Source organism: Tachyglossus aculeatus, chromosome 17 (genome assembly GCF_015852505.1).
Source record: "Tachyglossus aculeatus isolate mTacAcu1 chromosome 17, mTacAcu1.pri, whole genome shotgun sequence".
Lineage (NCBI taxonomy): Eukaryota > Metazoa > Chordata > Mammalia > Monotremata > Tachyglossidae > Tachyglossus > Tachyglossus aculeatus.
Window position 1 is genome coordinate 43,559,741 of NC_052082.1, and position 25,025 is coordinate 43,584,765.

The 25,025-nt window shown below is 46.4% G+C and overlaps 1 protein-coding gene across 2 annotated transcripts in view; it reads right to left on the minus strand.

Annotated features, from left to right (window-relative positions):
- Window positions 1-807: 807 nt before the first annotated feature.
- USP32 (ubiquitin specific peptidase 32) overlaps window positions 808-25,025 on the minus strand; it is a 210,875-nt gene continuing 186,657 nt past the window's right edge. For both annotated transcript variants that reach the window (XM_038759026.1, XM_038759025.1), the window contains exons 29-34: window positions 24,427-24,547; window positions 10,735-10,926; window positions 8,961-9,252; window positions 7,662-8,086; window positions 6,308-6,400; window positions 808-3,081 (exon numbers count right to left, since the gene is read on the minus strand). In XM_038759026.1, coding sequence (XP_038614954.1) covers window positions 2,908-3,081; window positions 6,308-6,400; window positions 7,662-8,086; window positions 8,961-9,252; window positions 10,735-10,926; window positions 24,427-24,547 — 1,297 coding nt within the window. In that variant the 3' untranslated portion in view covers window positions 808-2,907. The remainder of the gene's footprint in view (window positions 3,082-6,307; window positions 6,401-7,661; window positions 8,087-8,960; window positions 9,253-10,734; window positions 10,927-24,426; window positions 24,548-25,025) is intronic.

Sequence of the window (25,025 nt, forward strand, 5' to 3'; positions counted from 1 at the left end):
CAAGCAGAGGCCTACCCATTCCATTCCTAGCTTGGGCGGTGGCTAGCGAGCGGAAGGCCATCGGCTACAAGTCAAAACTCACCTGTGCTGGACAGCCGCGGCACGGGAGAGAGTCGAGGGTGGAGACTCAAGTTTAACCGCGTTGTCAACCACTTCTGGATTTTTACCAAGGAAACTCCACGGATCCACCACCGGAACGGCTGCCGATGGAAGGAGAGACGTGTCCATGGAGTCGCCATGGGTCGGAGACGACTCGACAACGTAAGACAAAACAATGTGCCAAGCATGCTAAGCGCTGGCACAGATACAAGGTCATCAGGTTGGGTACAGTCCCTGTCCCGCATGGGGCTCGGTGTCAGAGGGGAAAGAGAAAAGAAATCAAATCCTCATTTTAGAGGTAAAGAGCCTGAGGCCCAGAGGATTAAATTGAACCTTCCAAGCGCTTAGTACAGGGCTCTGCACAAAGTAAGCGCTCAATAAATACGACTGAATGAATGAATGAAGTGACTTACCCAAGGTCACACAGCAGACAAGGGGCAGAGCTGGGTTGGGCACCCAGGGCGTCTGACTCAGAGGCAACTAGTCCAATTCAGCAGCATCACCTAGGCACCTGTGGGGAACAGTTTACAGGCCATTATTAATCAATTAATAACTGAAACAGAAGGCAGGGAATTCTGACTTCATACCTTCCCGTCAATCGAGGACACGGCTCACAGATGCATCCACAGTATTTAATTGGTTTGACTAATAGTTAAACAGGTTCACTCCATATACAATTACTGATACCTTTTTTTTATACAGCTCGTATTTCAATACATCAACACTATTTTATTTACACCGTATTTATGTACATACACATTTCTAGTCAGTGCATTGTCCATGAGTTTTATACAATAATTTACAAAGTGAATATAGTTAAGAGTTAATTTAATAAATTTCCTGTTAATCCATGAATTAATTTAATTAAAAAATTCATTACAACCGATATAACAAACACAGAGGAACAACATTAGTAGATTGTGCTACCTTCTTAAATAAAACACTTGTATGCAAATCATTTGAAAATCTTTCACTTTTCCACGGGGCTTGTTCAGGTAGGACAAATTTGTGGATTGCAAAATGCCAAAGCCAGAAATTCTGCATTTCATCATCATCAAAACTCAGCTCCAGGCGCTCTATTGCTCTTTCTAGAAGAGATACCTTACTACATAAGGAACCTCGCTTTTTTAGGTGGGAAACGACGTTAGCGCCTCTGTTTTCTTAGCAAAACATTCATCCTTGTCTGAGAGGAGTCCTCTCTCAGTGGCTCTTTAGCTATCACTGCAAAAACACGGCAAAAGGAAACTGGACCTTAATCAGTCCCAGAAATGAATACACAAATGAGCACTTTGAAGTTCTTTCATTAGCTGTTCCTCTACCTCAAGTGATGGGATGGGGTAGTTTGGGAGTCACTGGTCAGCATGGCAGGGTCTATCTGAACAAGAAATGGCTGAAAGAGTGAAACCGTAACCTCAATATAATAAAAAAAATTCACATTGGAAAAATAAAAAAAAAAGCCTCAAATAAATAATCCACATATCTTCGTCCCATCCCTGAATGATTCATGTAGAAGAATAACCAAGGGGGAACAAAGAAGTCTCAAAATCGGATGACTGGACTGTTAAAAAAAAATTAAAACATACAAATCAATGCCAAAACACGCACAGCAAGGAAATGGATGGAAAATACAGACCAAATAAAAGAAATAATCATAACCCAGTAGCGAAAGATAAAAATCATTGACAGGTATCAGAGCTACTTTAGCAAACATCAACGTTGAGTGGTGCCCATCTGCTGCCTTAAGATTCCATATGAAGGGAGAAAATGAAACACAAAAAAGCCACACCACCCAGTCCCCAGAGAGCCCTTACATCCCCCCAAACAGGTGAATTTTCCTTCTTAAAAAGTGCAAAATTACAAAATAACACTAATCATGAAACACATCCTAGATTTGCTGCTACTGTCCTTTCCAGGAACTCCATGTGCAATCTTTGCATGGTAAGACACATACAGATCATCACAAACCCATTTCAGCAACCCACCCCCACCCCCCGGTCCTAGCTTTATCCGTCTCTTTTCCTCATCTCGACACCGTTTTGGGTGTCTTCAAGTCCAAGACCCCTCAGCCCAGCGAGCCTTCTCCTCCTCAGTGGCAAGGTGTTGCTTGGAAGGCAAACACAACAAGAATCGACTCCTGAACAAGAAGACAACCTGCCCTGGCCACAGACAACTTGGCTGTGCTTCGAACGCAAGACAAAAAGAACGACACACGCAGTGGCAAAATGATTAAAAAAAAAAAAACAAAACCCACAACAAAAAAAAAAAAACACCCGACAACCTCGATGTCTGTCCCGTCCAGGTTGCCTGATCTCTCCAGATCTTACTTTCCCAGCCTTGCTAATAAAATGGAATAAAACTTCAGGAAAAAGGAGGTAGCATATCGTGTCGTCCCCTGACGACACTATCTTTTTTTTTTTTTAATTTTGACTTTAAGGAGACCCTAAGTATTGTTAGGATAATTGGTAAACTCTAGTTTTACTGCTCAGCTCTTGGCTGGGCTCCTGGCGTTTCAGCTCTTATTTGGTCCTAGTCAGCTCACGCCAAGCCGTTGGTTTGGCGGGCCGATGACAGCCTCTGTCCGGCAAGTCACAACAGAGCACTTTGAGAGCTTGTAGTGAGATATTTCACACGATAACAATACTATCTTTATGTTAATTGCTATTTAATTAGGCTTTTCACTTTGTGCTTCGGGGTCACAAGATCAAGTAACTCCATCCGGCTCGCACTGGTCACTCTCCGGCGACGCTTTTAGCCGAACGGCAGCCGCGCGGTGTCTCCTCCGCCTCGGCCCCAGAGACAGCCTGGGCTTCACTGTAACACGCAGTACTTTTTATAGTCGGACTCAAAGTCTTCGTCCATGCTGCTCGTGTCTGCCATCTTTTTGCCGTCGATCTTTGGCAGAAATTGTGCATAGTCTATCCCCTGCTGCTCATAGAAAAGAATGTAGGCAGAGTCGGTGTCAATTTCGTCCGGGTGGAGTTCCTGGGAAGCAACAGGGACATTCCCGTTAGGCTGAAAGTTCCTCCAGGGCTGTGAAACGTCTTTAGCATCTCTGAAATGTTCCTCAAGTGCTCGGTACTCACTCATTCAAGCGTATTTATTGAGCGCTTACTGTGTGCACAGCACTGTACTAAGCGCTTGGGGAGTCCAAGTTGGCAACATATAGAGGCGGTCCCTACCCAACAACGGGCTCACAGTCTAGGAGGGGGAGACGGACAACGTAACAAAACATGTCGACAGGTGTCAAGTCATCAGAACAAACGGAATTAAAGCTAAATGCACATCATTAACAAAATAAACAGAATAGTAACTGTGTACAAGTAAAATAAACAGAGTAATAAATCTGTCCGAACATATATCCAGGTGCTGTGGGGAGGGGAAGGAGGTAGGGCGGGGGAATGGGGAGGGGGAGAGGAAAAAGGGGGCTCAGTCTGGGAAGGCCTCTTGGAGGAGGTGAGCTCTCAGTAGGGCTTTGAAGGGAGGAAGAGAGTCACAGTGCTCTAAAAAAGAAGCCGATGATGACGATCCCAACATTTGGACCATAATGATAATAATGGAAGCAATAGTTCAAGCATTTACTATGTGACAAGCACTGTTCTAAGCACTGGGGTTGATCAAAAAATAGTATTTACTGAAGGCTGTGTGCTGAACCCCCTCTCAGGGTCCCGCTTGGAGAGTTCCCAGTACCCTGCCAGTCTCGACTACGGGAGGGAGAGTGAGGCAGAGGGCTACCCATTCCATTCCTAGCTAGGGCAGTGGCTAGCAAGTGGAAGGCAATCTCCTGCACCTCAAAACTCACCTGTGCTGGGCAGCAGCATGGGAGAGAATCAAGGGTGAAGACTCAAATTTATTATTATTATTACTATTAATAATAATGGTATTTGTTAAGTGCTTATTATGTGCCAAGCACTGTTCTAAGCGCTGGGGTAGATACAAGGTAATCAGGTTGTCCCACGTGGGGCTCACAGTCTTAATCCCCATTTTACAGATTAGGTGACGGAGGCTCGGAGAAATTAAGTGGCTTGCTCAAGATGACACAGCAGACAAGAGGCAGAGCTGGGATTAGAACTCATGCCCTCTGACTTCCAAGCCCGTGTTCTTTCCCACTAAGCCACGCTGCTTTGGAGGCAGTGGTAAACCACTTCCATATTTTTACCACGAAAACTCTCTGGTAGTGGTACCAGAACGACTGCAGATGGAGGTGGGGCGTTCTGGGAGAGATGTGTCCATGGCGTCGCTAAGGGTCGAAGATGACTCAATGGCATAAAACAAGTGGGCTGAACACTAAGCGCTTGGGAGGGCACAATATAACAACAGTTGGTATATGTGTTCCCTGCCCACAATGAGCTTACAGTCTACAGTTAATAAGACTGGACACAGTCCCTGTCCTTTGTGGGTCTCATGGCATAAAAAGGAGGGAAGTCAGTCCATCGTATTTACCGTGTGCTTCCTGTGTGCAGAACGACGTACTAAATGCTTGGGAAAGTACAATATACCAATATAACAGACGCATTCCCTGTCCACAATGAACTTACAGTCTAGAAGGGGAGATTGAATGTAAATAAATAAATTACAGACTAAGTAGAGGAAGTATGTCTGCTCTGACCATAGCCAGGCAGACATACTCCCCGTGAAGGCCTGCTGCTTGTCCTAGTTGGCCTGGCATTTTTGTAAAACGAGGGTATGGAATTCAAGGAGGAAATGCGGAGAGTTTTTAGAAAAGACCCTCGAGAGATTCAACAAGACCCTCGAGAGAACAGGAACCCAGCAGTCACATGACTGGAAGCCAGAAAACCTTTCTCCTCGCTAACGGGTAAAGAAAACGAACGGTCACACCTGCCTGGGCCCCGCTGGGAGTGATGGAGAATGGCGGGGTGGGTCAGAGGGCGGAACCACCGAGGCCTTGGCCCCTCGAACCCCCTCTCTCCAGACTGGACTAAGGAGGTGCTGGTTCTGGGGTTCGATACCTCTCCGGGCTCACTCTGACTTGGGGGAGGTGTAAAGAGTGGAACTACCGGGGCAGCAGGTTGTTCTGCTGTTTACATCCCTCCCACCCCATGCCAATCCCAGAGTCACCTCATTAGTCACCTGGGTAATTAGGTGCTGACATTGGTGGTCCCTTTCGTGGTCACCTTGAAAATCGGCCCTCAGTAAATGTGACCCAAATCTGGTGGCTGGTTCCCTGCTCTGCCCTGGGGGACCGTCCACTTCACCCATCCTTTCAGCCAGCTCTGCTCCCAACAGTAATAATGATAATAATAATAATAATGATGACATTTGTTAAGCGCTTACTATGTGCAAAGCACTGTTCTGAGCGCTGGGGGGGATACAAGGTGATCAGGTTGTTCCACGTGGGGCTCACAGTCATCATCCCCATTTTACAGATGAGGGAACTGAGGCTCAGAGAAGTTAAGTGACTTGCCCAAGGTCACACAGCAGACAGGTGGCGGAGCCGGGATTCAAACCCATGACCTCAGACTCCAAAGCCCGTGCTCGTTCCACTGAGCCACGCTGCTTCTCCGTTAGTGATAGTGGCGTTTGTTAAGCACTTACTAAATGCCACGCACTCTAAGCTCTGGAATAGACACAAGATAGGTCAGACATAGTCCCTGTCCCACATGGGGCTCACACTCTAAGAAGGATGGAGAACAGGTACTGAATCCCCATTCTGCAGATAAGGAAACTGAGGTACAGAGAAGTAACTTGCTCAAGGTCACCCAGCAATCAAGTGGCAGGAGCAGGACTAGAACCCAGGTCCTCTCTCAGACCCGGGCTCTTTCCACTGGGCCACACTGCCCTTCCTCTCTCATTCTGAAGGTAGTTATATAGCTGTCAACAGGAGTTTCCATTTCAGTGAGGGAAAGAGCTCATCATTTGAGTTTCCTTCCTTTATGGTACTTGTTAAGCGCTTACTATGTTGGAGGCACTGTACTAAGCGCTGGGGTAGATACAAGATAATCAGGTTGGACACAGTAGGGCTCACAGTCTTAATCCCCATTTTACAAATGAGGTAGCAAGCACAGAGAGGTGAGGTGACTTGCCCAAAGGTCACCCAGCAGACAAGCGGTTGAGCCAGGATTAGACACCAGGTCCTTCTGACTCAGGCCCACGTTCCATCCGCTAAGCCACGCTGCTTCTCATAAATAGGGATGTGTTTAAACGCACTTTCTGCCTCTCTCACACAAATCCATTTCCCCCGGATACTTACCTTACAGCTGCTGTCGTTGTAGCAGTACCACTTATTGTTTGGGTTTTTGGCATAAGTGACGTAATGACCCCCGCCCAAAATTCCTGAATGGCACTAAAAACAAGAAGATAAGAAGCATGTTAAGATGGACTCCTACAGGAAACCGAACCCCCTAGTCCCCAGATGAGACTCGGCGACGGCTGGGAATATGACCTTTAAAGAGACTATATTCTTCAGAGAAGTTGAAGGCTTCTCTAGAGACCTGTGTTTCCTGGCTTTGTCTGAGTGGAATCCCACCCGTTCCATGATTCTGCGGAACAGTCAGGGCCATGAGGCAGTGATCTTAAAAGAAGGACTTGGAAAGTAATTAACCAATCAATGGTATTCGTTCATTCACTCACTCACTCGTGTTTATTGAGCGCTTACTGTGTGCAGAGCACTTCACTAAGTGCTTGGGAGAATAAAACAGTAAACAGACATATTCCCTGCCCACAACGAGCTTACAGCCCAGAAGGGGAGACAGACATTAATAAATAAATGTATTACAGGTATATACGTAAGTGGTGTGGGGCTGGGAGGGAGGATGAAAGAAGGGAGCAAGTCGGGGCGATGCAGAAGGCTGAAGAAAAGGATAAGAGACCTTAGTCAGGGAAGGCCTCCTGGAGGAGATGTGCCTTCAATAAGGCTTGGAAGGGGGAGAGAGTAACTGTCAGTTTTGAGGAGGGAGGGTGTTCCAGGACCTGAACCGCCATCACAAAAGGACCAGTAAACGCTTCTGGGCCCTCAGAGATCGAGGGGGAATATGGCCAACCTGCTGAGAAGATTCCTCTTTCTAGCTCTTGATTCCCGAAAGTGTTGGCTTCAGCTCTGGGCAAGGAGTCTCAACCCAAACCGTCTATAGCCCACCCGGATCTCCTGAAACATTCCCAATACCCGCCACTTAACTCCGGTTAAAAAAATAAGATTAAATAAAAAGAAAGGTACAAGACATGGAAATGGTGGGAGGTTCCAAAAGAGGCCGACACAGATTATGTAACGGCTGGTAAACGGAAACAGGATTGTTTAACCGAAAGAGACCGCTGTGAGACAGAGAGAAGGTTAAGACTTCAGTTACATGAATATGGAGGAGAGTGATCTATTGATCTTTATTTCCACAAAGAAACCAAAGAAGATGGATGAAGTCTAGCAGACGGGACTGAGAATGACCTGAGCCGAGAGCCTTGTGTCAGCGTTGAGAGACCCTGGGAGAAGTGACCAAGGAATGGTGGAGATTCTTGTGTCCTGGTTCTACTGACCTAAAGGCAGACCCTTATCTTTTTGGGCTGGATTAACCCCAGAGGTTCCTTCAAAGTCAAGGACTCTCTCTCTCACTTACCGAAATTGCATATAGGTTGTAAATAGGCTTAACGCAGGCGTCTTCTCTTTGGTCATCGGTGATGTCTTCCTCACTGTAGCTTTCCATCTGACCGTTACTACAGCTGTTGGTGCATGCGTCCTGTCCCCAAAAGAATCCATTGGATACGGGCCCCTCGTTGTCCTGAGGCGTGAACAACTCCGGCTGGCTCTCCCCCAACACGTGCCCTCTGCTCGTGCCGTCGGCCAACTCAGAAGACCGCTCGGCACCGTTCTCCTTACTGGGGTCCAGGTTCTCCTTGCTCCCGGACAGTTTACTTCTGCTGCCGATCTGGGGTAGGCGGAGTCGCCCTTTACTCCTTCCTAAAGTTCGAGGGCTGCCATTTGGGCTGCTGTTTTTGCTCGAGGGGCAGCTGCTTCCGCTTCTTCTTGCTGAAGATGGAGAGCCTGAGAGAAGGAAACACATGACCGAGGCCAAAGTGAAGATTCCATTCAGTTGCTGGAAACCCACCTGAACGAGCGCCACACTCCAGCTACAAAATACAGGACGAGATTTGCTGCCATTTCCTTTAGAGGCACTACCTCAACTCCAGGACAGCTGAGTGGGGCTTGGACTCACTCGGTGGCCACAAGGGCCCCTCCAGGCAATGTTCCTGGCAAATGACTACTGTCACCCCGACACTAACCCGGAAAACGGTGGGAAAGGAACCTCTTTCTGCCACCGTTTAGAGGGAGAAACAACACCCATCTCCCAGAAGAAGCGGCAGAGGCCATCCCGCCATCGACCCCCAGCCCACGTCATCCCCCGGGCCTGGAATGCCCTCCCTCCGCCCATCCGCCAAGCTAGCTCTCTTCCTCCCTTCAAGGCCCTGCTGAGAGCTCACCTCCTCCAGGAGGCCTTCCCAGACTGAGCCCCTTCCTTCCTCTCCCCCTCGTCCCCCTCTCCATCCCCCCATCTTACCTCCCTCCCTTCCCCACAGCACCTGTATATATGTATATATGTTTGTACATATTTTTTTTACTCTATTTATTTAATTTATTTCTACATATCTATTCTATTTTATTTTGTTAGTACGTTTGCTTTTGTTCTCTGTCTCCCCCTTTTAGACTGTGAGCCCACTGTTGGGTAGGGACTGTCTCTATATGTTGCCAATTTGTACTTCCCAAGCGCTTAGTACAGTGCTCTGCACATAGTAGGTGCTCAATAAATACGATTGATGATGATCCCCACTCCACTGTCTTGCAAGTTGATGCCAAAAGCCCCCATGAAGAGAGCTGGGAAGATGACTGTCCCGGGCCAGTTCCTCCACACTCTCCGTACCTTTCGTATTATTGACAGTGTTGGTACTGAGCGAGGAAGGGCTCTTGCACAATGCGTCCCCTTCCCCGGGCGTGAACCCGTTCTGGGACTCCGCTTTCTTCAATTCTCCCGGAGGAGGTCGAGGCTCACAGGAGTCATCCCCTTGGGGCGGGAGGGTCTTGCGCTGGCAGAGTGCCGGGTCTCTGGGTACCAGAAAAGCACCGGGGTTGAAGTTTTCACGAGGGAACTTTACGATTTTTTGAGATTTGATCCAGCGGCCGTTCACAAACTGAAATCGTTTGAGGTGAATTATCTATGGAGAAAAACAGCAGAAAAGCACGTTAGCACCTTAAGTCGAAGGGGTGTGAGTGAGGGAACTGTCTACATAAATGGGATTTTCTAGGACCTGACATTTAGAAGTGACATTTTCTCTCTAAATACCCCGAAAGCATGAGGGGAATTTGGTTTTCGGTAATGGCCTTTATTACAAAGTATGTCTGCCACTGAATCTCAAAGCTGCTGTTTCCTGGACTATCTTTCAAAAGTTATTTTCAAGTACAGATTTAAGATCTGATTTTTTCCTCATTCCATGTTACAAGAGTCCTCTAGGTATAGATGAATGTGAACACTTAAAATTATTATTGTTGTGGTACTGGTTACACACTTACTATGCATAAGGAAATGTACTAAGCGGTGGGGTGGATATATGAGCAAATTGAGTTGGACACAATTTCTCTCTCATGTGGGGCTCACAATCTCAATCCCCATTTTTGAGATGAGGGAATTGAGGCCCAGAGAAGTGAAGTGCCTTGCCCAAGGTCACACAGCAGACAAGTGGCAGAGCCAGGATTAGAACCCACGACCTTCTGATTCCCAGGCCCTTGCTCTATCCACTACACCGTGCTGCTTCTCAACGCTGAATACCAGGTACCATAACCGCTTCTTTGGCACTATCCAATTTGTCTACTTAAGTTATTAATGAGATTATCATTCACCTTTAAGAGGGATAAATGTGGGATTAAGATGTCTGCTTTCACTTTAAACTCCAGCATCCTATAGCTCAGTTTCAAATGGGAATCTGATTGAAAAAATCATACACGACCCAATAAACAGTAGAGAGGCCTGCTTTGAAGTTTTCTGACTCACACGACCTTCAGCTGTTAGCGTGCAGGGAAGGGAGAACGCAGTGGAAGGAATAAATGTCATGTCAGTGTAGGAGAAATAGACAACCATCAGTCTCTCAGTGGACTGTGAAACAAAGGCTTCTGGTACACGAATCGGTAAACGCCCTTCTTCGGCAGTGTTGGCTGGCAACCGGCGGCGAGGGCAAGGCTCCACGCGTGGCCCAGGGCCAGCCATGCATCCGGCTGCCACTCGAATAGTTACTAACAATTAACCAAGGAGGAAGGAGAGTGAGCCAAGCGTGACAGAGGTGAGACAAGAAGTACGTGGTGAAGTATCCCAGAGTATCCTGAACCTCTGCAGCGGAACTCTAAAAATGGAAAGATCCATCCACCCAAATTCCAGTGGCAGCGAATTAAATCAGTCACGAATGCACAAGATGAAAAGGTGGCTTTCTAGATTGCATCAGAAAGATGAGCCATAAATTGCTCCCAGGCACTTTCTACCCCTTTACCACAGATAGTACCTTTTACAAAGTACCTTTACCTTTACCACATCCTTACTTGAACTTGAAGAAGTCTCAGAGTAGCAACAGTTCAGAGAGCCTGGGAGTGGAGTGGTAACTTGCTGCTGGATAGTTTGGGAAGAAAAAGGGCATCTCGGCCCAACCTACCAGGATGGGGGGGAGTCTCCAGAGATCCAGCTTCTTGGTGGCTAAACAATGGGTCTTGCACTTGGAACAATAATACATTTCGTCCTCGCCCAGCTCCTCCTCGTTGGTGAAGGCCCGCAGACAGTTGTCCAGGTTGATGGGTTCTGCCTGGGCCCTCCGGCTCTGCTCCACACTTTCGTGCTCTTCAACAATCTGCCCAAAGGTACAGCAAGGGAAGATGGATGCAGTTCAGTTGGCCACCCACCAGTGCTCTAACAATTTCCCCAGATTCCCAGGACTGCTCATGACTTGAAGTTACCTCTTGGAATGATCTGGGGGCAAGGGGTGTGAACTCAAGAGTTGGTGGGGGGGGAGCGTGGAGCAGTGGAATTTCATCAATTCTGGCTTCACGCTCAGTGCAGCTACCATTTGGTCAGTCAATCATATTTACTGAGCGCTTACTGTGTGCAGAGCGCTGTACTAAGCGCTCGGGAGAGTGCAATGTAACAGACACATTCCCTGCCCACAGTGAGTTTACGGTCTAGAGACTGGTCAAAAGCCCTGGGTTCAATGCTCTCAATTACATAGAAGAGAGTTGCAAATTGGCTTGAACTGACTCACGGGTGAAGTGAGAATGTAATCACACTTTCAAGGGAAAGCTGGCCACAATAGCCGAATGCCCGTCCGGCCTGGAATGCACCCAATAAAATAGCCAGGTCAATGTTTTTTGAAACCAAAAAATTAGAGACTGAAAATTTCCAGCCTTCCTCCTACCAGTGCTTGATCTTTTCCTCCTCTCCATTTTCCAGTTCAAAGAGTTCTGGCCATACATTTGGTCCTGGGTTCCACTGAAGCAGTCTCCTTAGAGGGTTATGCCTTCCCAGACTGAGCCCCTTCTTTCCTCTCCCCCTCGTCCCCCTCTCCATCCCCCCGCCTTACCTCCTTCCCTTCCCCACAGCACCTGTATATATGTATATATGGTTGTACATATTTATTACTCTATTTATTTATTTATTTATTTATTTTACTTGTACATTTCTATCCTACTTATTTTATTTTGTTGGTATGTTTGGTTCTGTTCTCTGTCTCCCCCTTTTAGACTGTGAGCCCACTGTTGGGTAGGGACTGTCTCTATGTGATGCCAATTTGTACTTCCCAAGCGCTTAGTACAGTGCTCTGTACATAGTAAGCGCTCAATAAATACGATTGATTGATTGACTGATTGATTGATTATGCAACAATCGCTTCTGGTAAGCGAATCAGTAAATATCTGGCTGTGAGAACCGCCCCCCTCTCTCTCTGGCAGTGTTGGCTGGCAACCAGTAGAGAGGAAAACCTCTTCTCCATTCTCAAAAATCCCAGGAAGGAGATGTCCCAGCGTTACCATTTTATAGATAGACAAAGGTTAAGTGGCTTGTTTGGTGTTAAGGTTCAAGACAGTTGCTCTTTACCCACTCTTCTGGTTAAACTCATACACCTAAAAAATCTTTCATTTCTGTGCCCAGGCTATGTTAGAGAAGCGGTGGGACCTAGAGGAAAGAGCAAAAGACTGCGACTCAGAAAAATGGGGTTCTAATCCCGGCTCAGCCATTTGCCCGCTGTGTTAATCTGGGGTAAATCATGTAAATTCTTTGTGCCTCAGTTTCCTCATCAACAAAATGGGGATTAAACTCCTGGCCTCCTTCACCCTTAGACTGTGAGCCCCACATGGGACAGGGGCTGTGTCTGCTCTGATCGCACTGCATCTGCCCCGGTGCTTAGCAGAGAGCTTGGCCTGGAGTAAGTGCCAAACAATCACTGCAGTAATTATGTTTTATTGCAAAAAGCACTCAGAGATGGTTGAACAGACACATTCATGTCCAGTGTCATGTCTATTAAGTCCTTTCCCAGCTCATTTTTAAACTTCTGTCATCTTTATAAAAGAACAACAGAGGACGGCTTCGCTGTATTTCTAAGTTCTGTTGCAAACGCAACAATGAAGCACGTTAGAAAGGAGGAGACTCTACATTTCACGACTGACATTTTCAGAGCAGCCCAATTGTTTGTTCCAGACAGAGAATTAGTATGCTACAGGCTTTCCACAGGCCAGAGGGGAAATAATATCGCTGCCGCGCAGAATCGAGATTTGAATTAAGCAGGAAAAGAAGCAGACACGATCAAAATGGGAAGGCAGCCATCGAGCCTCGGACCGCACAAGATAAGCCGAATATGCTCATCTGTTTCTTGAAACGCAGAGTTACCAGAAGGCCACCCGGAGTTTTGCCTGTTTCGTGGGGACTCCATTGGAAATCGCAGTAAAAAGTACGGGGGGCACCCTGAGAAAAGGCAAGCTGCCTTTGTTGAAAAGGTTACTACTATCTCTGCCTCTAGGCTTTGTTAACCAGTAAGATACCTGAGGACATTTCATTCTGTCCTTAAGCTGCTACTTCATACCTTGCTGCTGCCAGAAAGGCAAGTCAAGGAAGGGAGACCCTTAAAGGGGACTAGCCATCACTTTACCACATCAGTGAGAAGCGGCATGGCCCAGAGGATAGAACACAAGTCTGGGAGTCAGAAGGACCTGGGCTCTAATCCTGGCTCCGCCACATCTGCTGTGTGACCTCAGGCAGGTCAGTTAGCTTCTCTGGGCCTCAGTTCCCTCATCTGTAAAATGGGAATTAAGAGTATGAGCCCCACGTGGGACAGGGACTATGTCCCAACCTGATTAATATCTACCCCAGCACTCAGAACAGTGCTTGGCCCATAGTAAGTGCTTAATGAGTACCATTATTATCATCATCAATACCCAGGGTTATTTTATTCTGAAGGCAGAACCTCAATCAATTACCCTGAGGATGATTCCTCTCTTCTGGCAAAAGTCAGGCTCATTCCAGAAAACCTTCTATTATCCCTACAAACTATGCTGTCTTCACCAACTGAACAAGTTCCCTTTCCCAGAAAGGAGCCCAATTCATTCCCATCGATCCTCCCCACGGCACCCTTCCTACAAGCACGTTCCCCTCACGGGGCTCCCTCATATTCTGATTTATTTAGTGGGAAAGAGCATGTGGGACAGTGGGTCCTGCTCCCCTTGTGAGAATGCATTCTTTCTCCCTCTTGCTCTAAGACTTTTACCCTCCGTGGATGGGGGGGTGGAGTGCCCGGCTAACCTTTATCTTTCCTCATTTTAAAGTCTGACCTGCCAATGACGGGTTTATCATGCAATTAGGTCTCTTCATATTTCACCATTGCTCTGGGCTAAATAACCTTACTTGAAGGGAGAACTTTGGAATGAAACCAAAAATAAAAAAGGAAATTTGTCTTACCTTGGCAACTGTAACATTTTTTTTTACTGAACATATGGAACCTACAATAAACTGATTTCTGCTTTTATTAGTTTGGAGCTGGTTACCCACCTCAAAAGTTATGAGTTTCAAGACAGTTCGTGTCATCCCACACGCCTTGCTAACTTCTGGGTGGAGCTGGGGGAAAATCACTCACTGAAAACCTTCCACTCTCACCAGATTAGTGTAAGAGTGTCCATTTACTCTTTCCTTTTTTTAAGAATGGTATCAGGTGGATTTCAGGTCAATGATTCCTAGAAAAGGTTTAGGCCTATTGATTATTTCAGACCATCGACTTTCTTTGGAAGCCTCTGTATCCCCACCTCTAACCCTGGACCGTTTCACAGACTATTCTTGTTAACAAGGCAGAGACCCACTAAGCCCAAATGTCACCTTCCTAATATTCTCTTCTCTCCTACGAAACAACACCTTATCGTGGCAGGAGAGTTTGCAACCGCTGAAGAAGCTTAGAGCTCTGCCATATAAGGTTACCAGTAATGGCAAGGTCCAAGCTGAAGTGCCAGACAAAGTCGATTCACCTGTGCTGGGCAGCAGCGGCACGGGAGAGAGTCAAAGGCGGATGATCAAGTGATCAAAGAGTTGATCAAAGACAATGGCAGAGACTCAAGTTATTACTGCATGGAAGAAGACAAGGGGAAACCCCTTCTGTAGCTACACCAAGAAAACTCTATGGATAAACATACCAGAACGACTTTATGCTAGAAGATGGGATGTTCCGAAGAGGGTGTGTCCATGGAGTTGCTATGGGTTGGAAACGACTAGATGACATTTGAAGAAGAAAATCTCTTACTCTCATATTAACAATTTCCTCATTCACACTGTTGTCCCAAGAAGAGATCTTCTACTGCCTCTAAATCGAGTTCCTCTACCTGGGCCTCGGGATCCTACCCACTCCCGTCTCCTAAAAATATTTGATCCCTCTTACTGTGCTGAAGTACTCACCCTCCTCCGGTTCTATCCCTTCTGCCTTTTGACACACCCAACCTTCAACTCAAATACACTCACCAGCTCCTTTTTAATGGTACTTGTTAAGGGCCCTTGTACTAATCACTGTACTAATCACAGTCAATTAAGCTGGATAAAGTCCCTGTCCACCATGAGGCTCATAGTTTAATTGGAGGGAGGAGGATTTATTCCCCATTTCACAGTTGAGTTAACTCAGGCACAGAAAAGTGAAACGAGTTGGCCAAGGTCACAAGCAGACAAGTGGCAGAGCCGGGACTAGACCCCAGGTCCTCTGACTTGAAAGAGCCTTTGTTCTTTCCATTCCTTCCCAAACTGTCCAAACTTCCTGAATCATCATCATCATCAATCGTATTTACTGAGCGCTTACTATGTGCAGAGCACTGTACTAAGCGCTTGGGAAGTACAAATTGGCAACATATAGAGACAGTCCCTACCCGACAGTGGGCTCACAGTCTAAAAGAATGGACTGCCTGCATGTACCTGCTGCTTCCACTTCCTCACTCCCAATTCTCTCAAAGCCCTCTAGACCGTAAGCCCATTGTGGGCAGGGAACGTGTCACCCAACTCTGTTGTATTGTACTCTCCCAAGTGCTTAGTACAGTGCTCTGCACACTAAGTGCTCAATTAAGGCCAACGATTGATTGAACCACCACAACCTGGATTTTACCTTCTAGTGAGACCATGTTCATTAGAAGGCCTCCAATAACCTCCTCCTGGCAAAAATCTAATACACTCTACTCTGTCCTAATCCCCTTTGGCCCCTTGCCGCCATCAAAACTACCAACACCCTCTCCTCCTAGAAGTTCATTTAGACTGTGGTTTCACTGACTCCTTTGTCTCATGGTTCTCCTCCTAACTCTCTGATCGCTTCTCAGAAGTTTCTGATAGCTCTTCTTTCTCTCCTCACTCTGTAACTGTGTGTGTCCCCTAGAACTTTGTCTGAAGTCCTCTATCTTCTCCCTACATTCTCATTCTCTCTGGGAGCTCATGTTATGATGCGGTTTCACCTTATCTCACTCTCACCTCACCAACCCTGATCTCTCCTGTTTTAAAATCTTTAATCTCTTCTTGACTCCGGTAGAATTTTTCCAAATAAAACTCAAGGGCGCTTTAAATTTGATATGTCAACAATTAACTCATCTTCCCACTTCAAACTTCTCCACTTCCTAAATTTCTCAATGCTACTGATAACAGCATAATCCTCCCTGTTCCACAATCACGCAATTTTGGGTGTTATCTTTGACTCATCTCTGCAATTTCCCTCCCACATTCGGTCTGTCTCTAAATCCTGCTAGCTCTTCCTCTATTTCTCAACTCCACCCTTTCTCTCGCATACACCACCCTGGTTCAAACTCTCATTATCCCAGGGTGGTCTATGTCCTTACTGGTTTCGCTGCCAAGTTTGTTTTTTTTTTTCCCATGGCATTTGTTATGTACTTATTATGTGTCAGGCACTGTTCTCCGTGCTGGAGTGGATATAAATCAGGCTGGATACAATCTCTGTTGCACGTGGGACAAGTAGGAGGGAGAACTGGTACTTAATCCCCCCTCTGCAGTTGAAGAAACTAAGGCACAAAGAAGTTAAATGACTTGCTCAAGGCCACACGGCAGAGCCCGGGATTAGAACTCAGGTCCTCTGGCTCCCAAGCCCATGGTTTATTCACTAGGCCATGCTTGCTTCCTTTTTCCGACTCCCTCATCCTTGGGTTTTTCCCACCTTAGAGCCACCTATGCTACCTTTTGCAAATGACATTCGGCACACAGCATTTACATACAAATGTAAAACATGGAACCCATACCAGAAGTAAAAGGCTTAGTTCCTGATCTCCATGTGCTGACAATTAAATGAGGGAAGACAACCAGTCACAAATTGCAAATATACAATGAAAATGCAAAATTGCAAAAGCAATTGCACAGTGAAAATGGCAAAAGCAAATGTACAAAGGCTCGTGGCTTAGTGGAAAGAGCCCGGGCTTGGGAGTCAGAGGTCGTGGGTTCTAATCCCAGCTCCGCCACTTATCAGCTGTGTGACTTTGGGTAAGTCACTTCACTTCTCTGTGCCTCAATTACCTCATCTGTAAAATGGGGATTAAGACTGACCATGAGCCTCACTTGGGACACCTGATTACCTTGTATCTACCCCAGAGCTTAGAACAGTGCTTGGCACATAGTAAATGCTTAACAAATACCATTATTATTATTATTGTTAATAAAAACCTAATTAACTTGGCATTTATTAAGTGCTTATTATGTGCCAAGCACGAAACTAAGAGCTGGGGGTAATAATAACAATAATAATGATGGCATTTGTTAAGCGCTTACTATGTGCAAAGTAATGTTCTAAGAACTGGGGAGGTTACAAGGTGATCAGGTTGTCCCACGGGGGGCTCACAGTCTTAATCCCCATTTTACGGATGAGGTAACTGAGGCACAGAGAAGTTAAGTGACTTGCCCAAAGTCACACAGCTGACAGTAGGTGGTGCCAGAATTTGAACCCATGACCTCTGACTCTAAAGCCCGTGCTCTTTCCACTGAGCCACGCAGAAGATCATCAGGTTGGACACAGTCCCTGTCCCACATGGGGCTCACAGTCTTAAATCCCCACTTTACAGATGAAGTATCTGAGGTCCAGAGAAGTGACTTGTCCAAGGTCATGCAGCAGACAACTGGTGGAGCTGGGATTAGAACGCAGGTCCTTCTGACTCCCGTCCTGGGCTCAATCCACAAGGCCATGCTGCTTCAACAAAGGCCACTATTATTATATGAAGGCTAAGAAGATTGATGGGATGATATGACCAAGAAGGTGGGGATTAATCTGAGACTGCCTCTTGGGAAGAAGTGGGCTTTTAGGAGGGTTTTGAAGATAAGGAAGGAATCCCCCATATGGGTAAAAGCAGAGATTATGGGTTGGGCATAAGTGTCTGGAAGGAGGTAAACTAAGAGGGTTAGCTTTGGAAGAATGAAGAGTGCCCACTGTGGTGTAGCAGGAGAAGAGAATGGACAGACCAGAAGGAGAGATCTCCAGGAATATTATTAATATTATTATTATTATGCAATAATAATCCTGGTACTTGTTAAGTGCTTACTATGTGCCAAGCACTGTTCTAAGCGCTGGGGTAGATACGAGATAATCAGGTCGGTCACAGTCGGTATCCCCATTTTACAGATAAGGTAAAGAGAAATGGGTAAAAGCAGAGATTATGGGTTGGGCATAAGTGTCTGGAAGGAGGTAAACTAAGAGGGTTAGCTTTGGAAGAATGAAGAGTGCCCACTGTGGTGTAGCAGGAGAAGAGAATGGACAGACCAGAAGGAGAGATCTCCAGGAATATTATTAATATTATTATTATTATGCAATAATAATCCTGGTACTTGTTAAGTGCTTACTATGTGCCAAGCACTGTTCTAAGCGCTGGGGTAGATACGAGATAATCAGGTCGGTCACAGTCGGCATCCCCATTTTACAGATAAGGTAAAGAGAAATGGGTAAAAGCAGAGATTATGGGTTGGGCATAAGTGTCTGGAAGGAGGTAGACTAAGAGGGCTAGCTTTGGAAGAATGAAGAGTGCCCACTGTGGTGTAGCAGGAGAAGAGAATGGACAGACCAGAAGGAGAGAGCTCCAGGAATATTATTAGTATTATTATTATTATGTAATAATAATCCTGATACTTAAGTGCTTACTATGTACCAAGCACTGTTCTAAGCGCTGGGGTAGATACAAGATAATCAGGTCGGTCACAGTCGGCATCCCCATTTTACAGATAAGGTAAAGAGAAATGGGTAAAAGCAGAGATTATGGGTTGGGCATAAGTGTCTGGAAGGAGGTAGACTAAGAGGGCTAGCTTTGGAAGAATGAAGAGTGCCCACTGTGGTGTAGCAGGAGAAGAGAATGGACAGACCAGAAGGAGAGAGCTCCACGAATATTATTAGTATTATTATTATTATGTAATAATAATCCTGGTACTTGTTAAGTGCTTACGATGTGCCAAGCACTGTTCTAAGCGCTGGGGTAGATACAAGATAATCAGGTCGGTCACAGTCGGAATCCCCATTTTACAGATAAGGCACAGAGAAACAAAGTAAATTGCCCAAAGTCACGTAGCAGACAAGTGATGGAGCCAGGGTTACAACCCTGGTCCTTCTGACTCCCGGCTTGTGCTCTATCTATTACGCCACACCGTTTCTCATAAATCCATCAGGAACGTTTGTTGAAAGTGCAATGAAACGGGGAAGGGAATCAGCTGCTCTGAGTAGCATTTTATGAAGATGACTGAAGCAGCCCTATCTGGAGTAGGGGAGAGGTCTGGGTGGGGAGAGTCAGCAGGGAAGCTGTTGCAATAACTTAGCCTTGTGGGCAGGAGGATGGTTTGAACCTGAGTGGTTGGTGGCTGTAAAGGTGGTGAGGAAGGGTTGGATACGTGAAATACTGCAGAGGGAGAATTGGCAGGATCTGGACGCTTGATGTGGGAGGAAAAAAAATAAAAGTGAGGAGTTAAAAATAGTACCAAGGCTGTGAGTATCCAGGAGAGGAAAAATGGTGGTACTGTCAATGGCAATGGCAAAATTAGGAAGTTTCAGTATTAAGAGATGGGATGATGATTCCATTTTGGACAGACTGAATTGAAGGTGGTTGGGGGAGGTCATCTGGGAGAAATGTCTTGATGGTAAGAGGAGATAAAGAGATTGAACAGCAGGTGAGGGGTAGGACAAGGTTGGCGTGGTGAGATTTGTGGTTTAAAGATTTAAAGCATTCTATCGCCTTGTCCCCTCTTATCATATCTCCCTGATTTAGCTCTTTATAGGCAGGAAACCTGTCTGTTAATTCTGTTGTTTTGTACTCTGGAGCTTAGTACAGTATAATAAGCGTGCAATAAATACCACTGACTGATTGATTTCCTCCTACAACTCAGCCCACACACTTCACTCCTCAATGTCACCCCTACTCACTGGACCTCGATTTCATCTGTCTCGCTGCTGACTTCTCGCCCACGCCCTGCCTTTGGGCTGGAATGCCCTCCCTCTTCATAGTCGACTGACAATTATACTCTTCGCCTTCAAAGCCCTATTGAAGGCACATCTTTTCAAGAGGCCTTCTCTCTGATTAAGCCCTCATTTCCTCTTTGCCCACTCCCTTCTGTGTCCTCCTTGGATTTCAGTTTGCACCTTTTACTCACCCCTCTCTTGGCTCCATATCCGGTACATATCGATCATTAATTTATTTATATTGCCTGTACCCTCGACCCCAGACCGTAAGCTCACTGGGAGCAGGGAACGGGTCTTCGAACTTTGTTATACGATATACAATACTCTCCCAAGCGCTTATACATGTACGTAAGTACTGCAGGGCCGGGGGTGAAGTGTATACTAAATGCCCAAAGGACATAGATCCAAGTACACAGACCATGTAGAATGGAGAGGGAGTTGGGGATAAAAGGGCTTAGATAGACAGAAGGTGCAGTGGGGTTATTCCTCCACCAAATCCTCCCCCCCCACAAAAAAACCCTCTAATGGCTATCCATTTCTCCTCAGAAAGCAGAATCTCCTAATTTTGATTTCAAGGTCATTCAACTGTTATCTCCTTCTTATCTATTCACTCCCTTCCCTTGCCACACTCCAGCGCAAGTTATTTGCTCCCCCAAGCAAACTTTCCAACTGATCCACACAACTCCCCAGGTTCCAAGTCACTATGCACATCTTTTCCCTTGCCTAGAAAGCCTTCCCACTCGGTTTCGCCAAACCACACCCTTCCCACTTCAAATTCCTCTTAAGAAGTTCCTCTTCCGAGACTAATCCAACTTCCACTCCTTCAGCCAACTGTCATCGTGACTCCTCTCTGTTTTCTAATACTAAAATTACAGTATTTACAAAGGGTTAAGGGCTGGGGTGGGTACTAAATCTTGCTGGTTCCTAACTCATGCTGAGACGGCACTCTGCAAGGTTTCCTAGTATCACATCGGACACAGTCCCTCTTCTACATGGCGCGCCCAATTTTCCACTTTGGGGAAATTGCGACCATTCTTATCTTAAGTGTATTTGTATACACCTGTATTTGTTTCCGTGTATTCTAAGTGTCCTTCTCTGAGGGTGCATACCCTTATGGGTATTTGTCTCTGTCAGTAATAAGCATTAATATAAAGCATATTACTGGGTGCTGGAAGGTTGAAGACAAAATCCTGGGCTAGTTGGACTAAAGTTTGACCAATATGTATTGATCTGTATTTTTTTATGCTATTTGGTAAGTGCTTACTATGTGTCAGGCACTGTATTAAGTACTGGGATAGATAAAAGTTCACAGTCTCTGTCCCATGCAGGGCTCACAGTCCTAATCCCCATTTTACAGAAGAGGTAATTAGGGCACAGAGAAATGAAGTGTTTTGCCCAAGGCCACACAGCCGACAAACACAGCTGACGAGTGGTGGAGTTGGGATTAGAACTCAGGCCCTTCTGACTCCCACTGCTCCATCCATTAGGGCCAGTATTTTCTAAGTATTAATGATCTCAAGCTTTCAAAAACCTATTCATCTGTAGGTCACACTAAGAACTTGGGAAGTGCCAAATACAAGAATCCCTAACAAAGGTGTGTCTGTAAGCTCCCCGTGGACAGGGAACATGTCTACCAATTCGGTTGTACTATACCCTCCCAAGCACTTAATACAGCGTTCTGCACGCAGTAAGTGCTCAATCAATACGACTGACTGAGTGAGGGGTGGAGGAAAACCCGGATCCATTTTCTGGGACGTTGGTCAGCACCATGCTCACTTTTTCCCTCTGCATCAAGCAGAAGATCTAGACCACTGGCTGAAAAATTCTCCACTGGCTCTCTGACATCTCTGCTCCCTTCACCATTACTTCCTGGCTCATGCCTTTCACTCCGGCCAGGCTACTCTTTTTATCGTGCTTCCTTCTCATCTCTCCTGCTTCTGACCCCTTGCTCATAACTTTCCCCACTATTTGGGAATCCATCTTATTGGACTCCTTTCGTACGCTCTAATGGCAATTCCTTGGTGTTAACAGTCATGACTTTTTTCTTTTAAAGCACCCCAGAACAAGGAAGTACTACAGCATACTACCTCATTTCCTCACAAATGAGGAAATTCCTTATTTGCAAGTGATAATGGACTTTACCCACATCACGAGAGGACACGAAAAGACGTGCTTGGTCAATAGTCCAACTCACTGAATGACAGGTCCATAAAGGGTTTCCCTCTAAGAGGGAAAAGACAGGGGGCACTGAAGACTGAAGACAAAATCCTGGGCAAGTTGCCCTTGACCAATTGGTATCGGTCTGTATTTTCTTAGCATTTACAGTCTCCTGCTCTCAAAAAGCCACTTGTCTGAAATATCTAGAGCCACCCCACCTCCTCTGCCCTGATCCTCGTCCTGAGATACATCTTGGCCCATTTTGAAACCGTGGGACAAATGAGTTTTCTCTTTGAGGTTCCGTTTTCCCAACACTAAAGCTGCATTGATGAGGCATTGGGGAAGCAGTCAACATCAGCCTCCACCCCTCACTCTTCTAATATCAACCTCCTCACTGTACCTCGATCTCATCTATCTCCAGCCCACGTCCTACCACTGCCCTGGAAAAACACCCTCTCTCTCGATATCCGACAGCTGATCTCCCCGTCTTCAAAACCTTACTAAAGTCACGTCTTCTCCACGAGGCCTTTCTTGACTACGCCCTCATTTCCTCTTCTCCCACACCCTTCTGCTTCACCCTCATTTTCTCCCTTTATTCACCACCCTCCCCAACCCCCACAACATTTACGTACCTATCCTTAATGTATTTAGTTATATCAATGTCTGTCTACCCCTCTACACTGTAAGCTTGTTGTGGGCAGGGAACATGTCTACCAACTCTATTATACTGTACTCTCCCAAGCGCTCAGTACAGTGCTCTGCTCACCTTAAGCGCTCAATAAATACGATCAATCGATTGATTCTCAGAGGGGCCGGAGGGTTTGCTGCTTGCCTTTCTGAGCATGTGTCATTTAAGCTTACAGCTCTTATACATTAAATTCTCTTGGGGGCGGTTCTCTTCTTAGCAGTTCAATCAACTCAGAGGTTTGGAGTGTATTTGGTCCACAGGAAACTACTGTGCCTGTTACTGTGGGGGTGATACCGTGGTAAATGAGAGTAGGAAGGTGTAAGGGAATGATTGCTCCCCACCTTTGCATTTGGAAAAAAAAAACAATTAGCAGGGGAGCCAAGATGGAAGCTCCACCTTTTAATAATGATAATGGTATATGTAATAATAATAATGTGGTATTTGTTAAGAACTTACTCTGTGCCACGCACTAAGAGCTATTGCCCCGGGACAACTGGGACTGGAGTCCTCACTGATGCCACGGGGGCTGGGATCCTCATGGCAGAAACAAAGGCTGGAAAGTCCGTGGTGTGAATGTTTTTAGGTTTTTAGGGCGCAGGTTGGTGTCTCCCCAGTATGAGTGGGACGTCAGTCGATCGTATTTACTGAGCGCTTGCTGAGTGCAGAGCACTGTACTAAGCGCTTGGGAGAGTCCAGCGTAACAATGAACAGGCACGTTCTCTGCCCAAAAGGAGCATAGAGTCTAGAGAATTCTAGAGGGATGTGAGCACGGGCTTGCAATCCAGAACTGCGGCTATGGTGACGGGACTGGCACGGTCCTGTGACCTGGGGCATTTGGGGGGTGTGAGACCAGCTGGCGTGGGCCAAAATAGCTGCTCGGTCTGGCCCTGGTGAGGAGTGGGGTATGAGATGGGGGAGACTGATTCTTTCATTCACTCATTCCATCACATTCATTGAGCGCTTACTGTGTGCAGAGCTCTCTACAAAGCGCTTGGAAAGTACAATTTGGCAACAAAGAGGCACTCCTCCCTTCCCACTTTTTGTTTCCTCTTCCTTCTTGTCTCTTCCTTCCTATTTCCTGCTTTCCTTCCCCTCCACATTTCCCTTTCCTGTTCCCTCAAATCCCTGCCCCCTCAAATGGAAAAATCACCCCCCAACAAAAAAGAATTGGGGAGGGGGGGCTCAGTGATTTTTGAGGCCATCAAAGGCTGCAGTTCCACACTAACATTTACTCATTAGGCAGAATGCACTTATTTCTTAGCATAAGCCACCGCCATGAGCATTATCCCTTAATTACACCCATAGTTTTAGCTCGGGCTTTTTAAAAATTATTGATTTTTTTGTGGTCTTTAACAATTACTCTAACTGAGAAAGAACAGAAAACCCCACAGCAATTACAACACAAAGGCTTAAGTACCGGGAAGAATATCATCCGAATGGCCTCTCTGCTGAAGAGAAGGAGTGCTTAGCCCTGAAAAGGCACAGTATAGTTGCAATGAAATATATTTCAAAGCTAGTAAAAATTCAACCCAACCCAACGCTGTGCCGAGTGGGTTTGGCAGAGCGATTTATTTTACCCGTTCTTGTGACGTCTGGTAACGAAGGTGAAGGGCTGTGGGGTCCCAATCCACAGCAATGTAAGCATTTCCAATGTACGCGCTGTCTTCTCCACAGTCGATTTTACAGCCTCTGCAGAACCTAAAGGGAGAGAAGAGCGGCAAGAATGGATGAGGGGAAATGAGTTGTGAAAGAAACCAGTTTTGAGTTAATCTGAAAAACTCTACTTTTTCCATCCAGCTCCAACTCCCTCCCTTAAACACCCCAATTTCATCAGGCAAAAACTCCTCACCCTCGGCTTCAAGGCTGTCCATCACCTCGCCCCCTCCTACCTCACCTCTCTTCTCTCCTTCTCCAGCCCAGCCCGCACCCTCCGCTCCTCGGCTGCTAACCTCCTCACCGGGCCTCGTTCTCGCCTGTCCCGTCGTCGACCCCCAGCCCACGTCCTCCCCCTGGCCTGGAATGCCCTCCCTCCGCACATCTGCCAAGCTAGCTCTCTTCCTGCCTTCAAGGCCCTATTGAGAGCTCATCTCCTCCAGGAGGCCTTCCCAGACAGAGCCCCCTCCTTCCTCTCCCCCTCCTCCCCATCCTCAACCTCCCCGCCTTACCTCCTTACCCT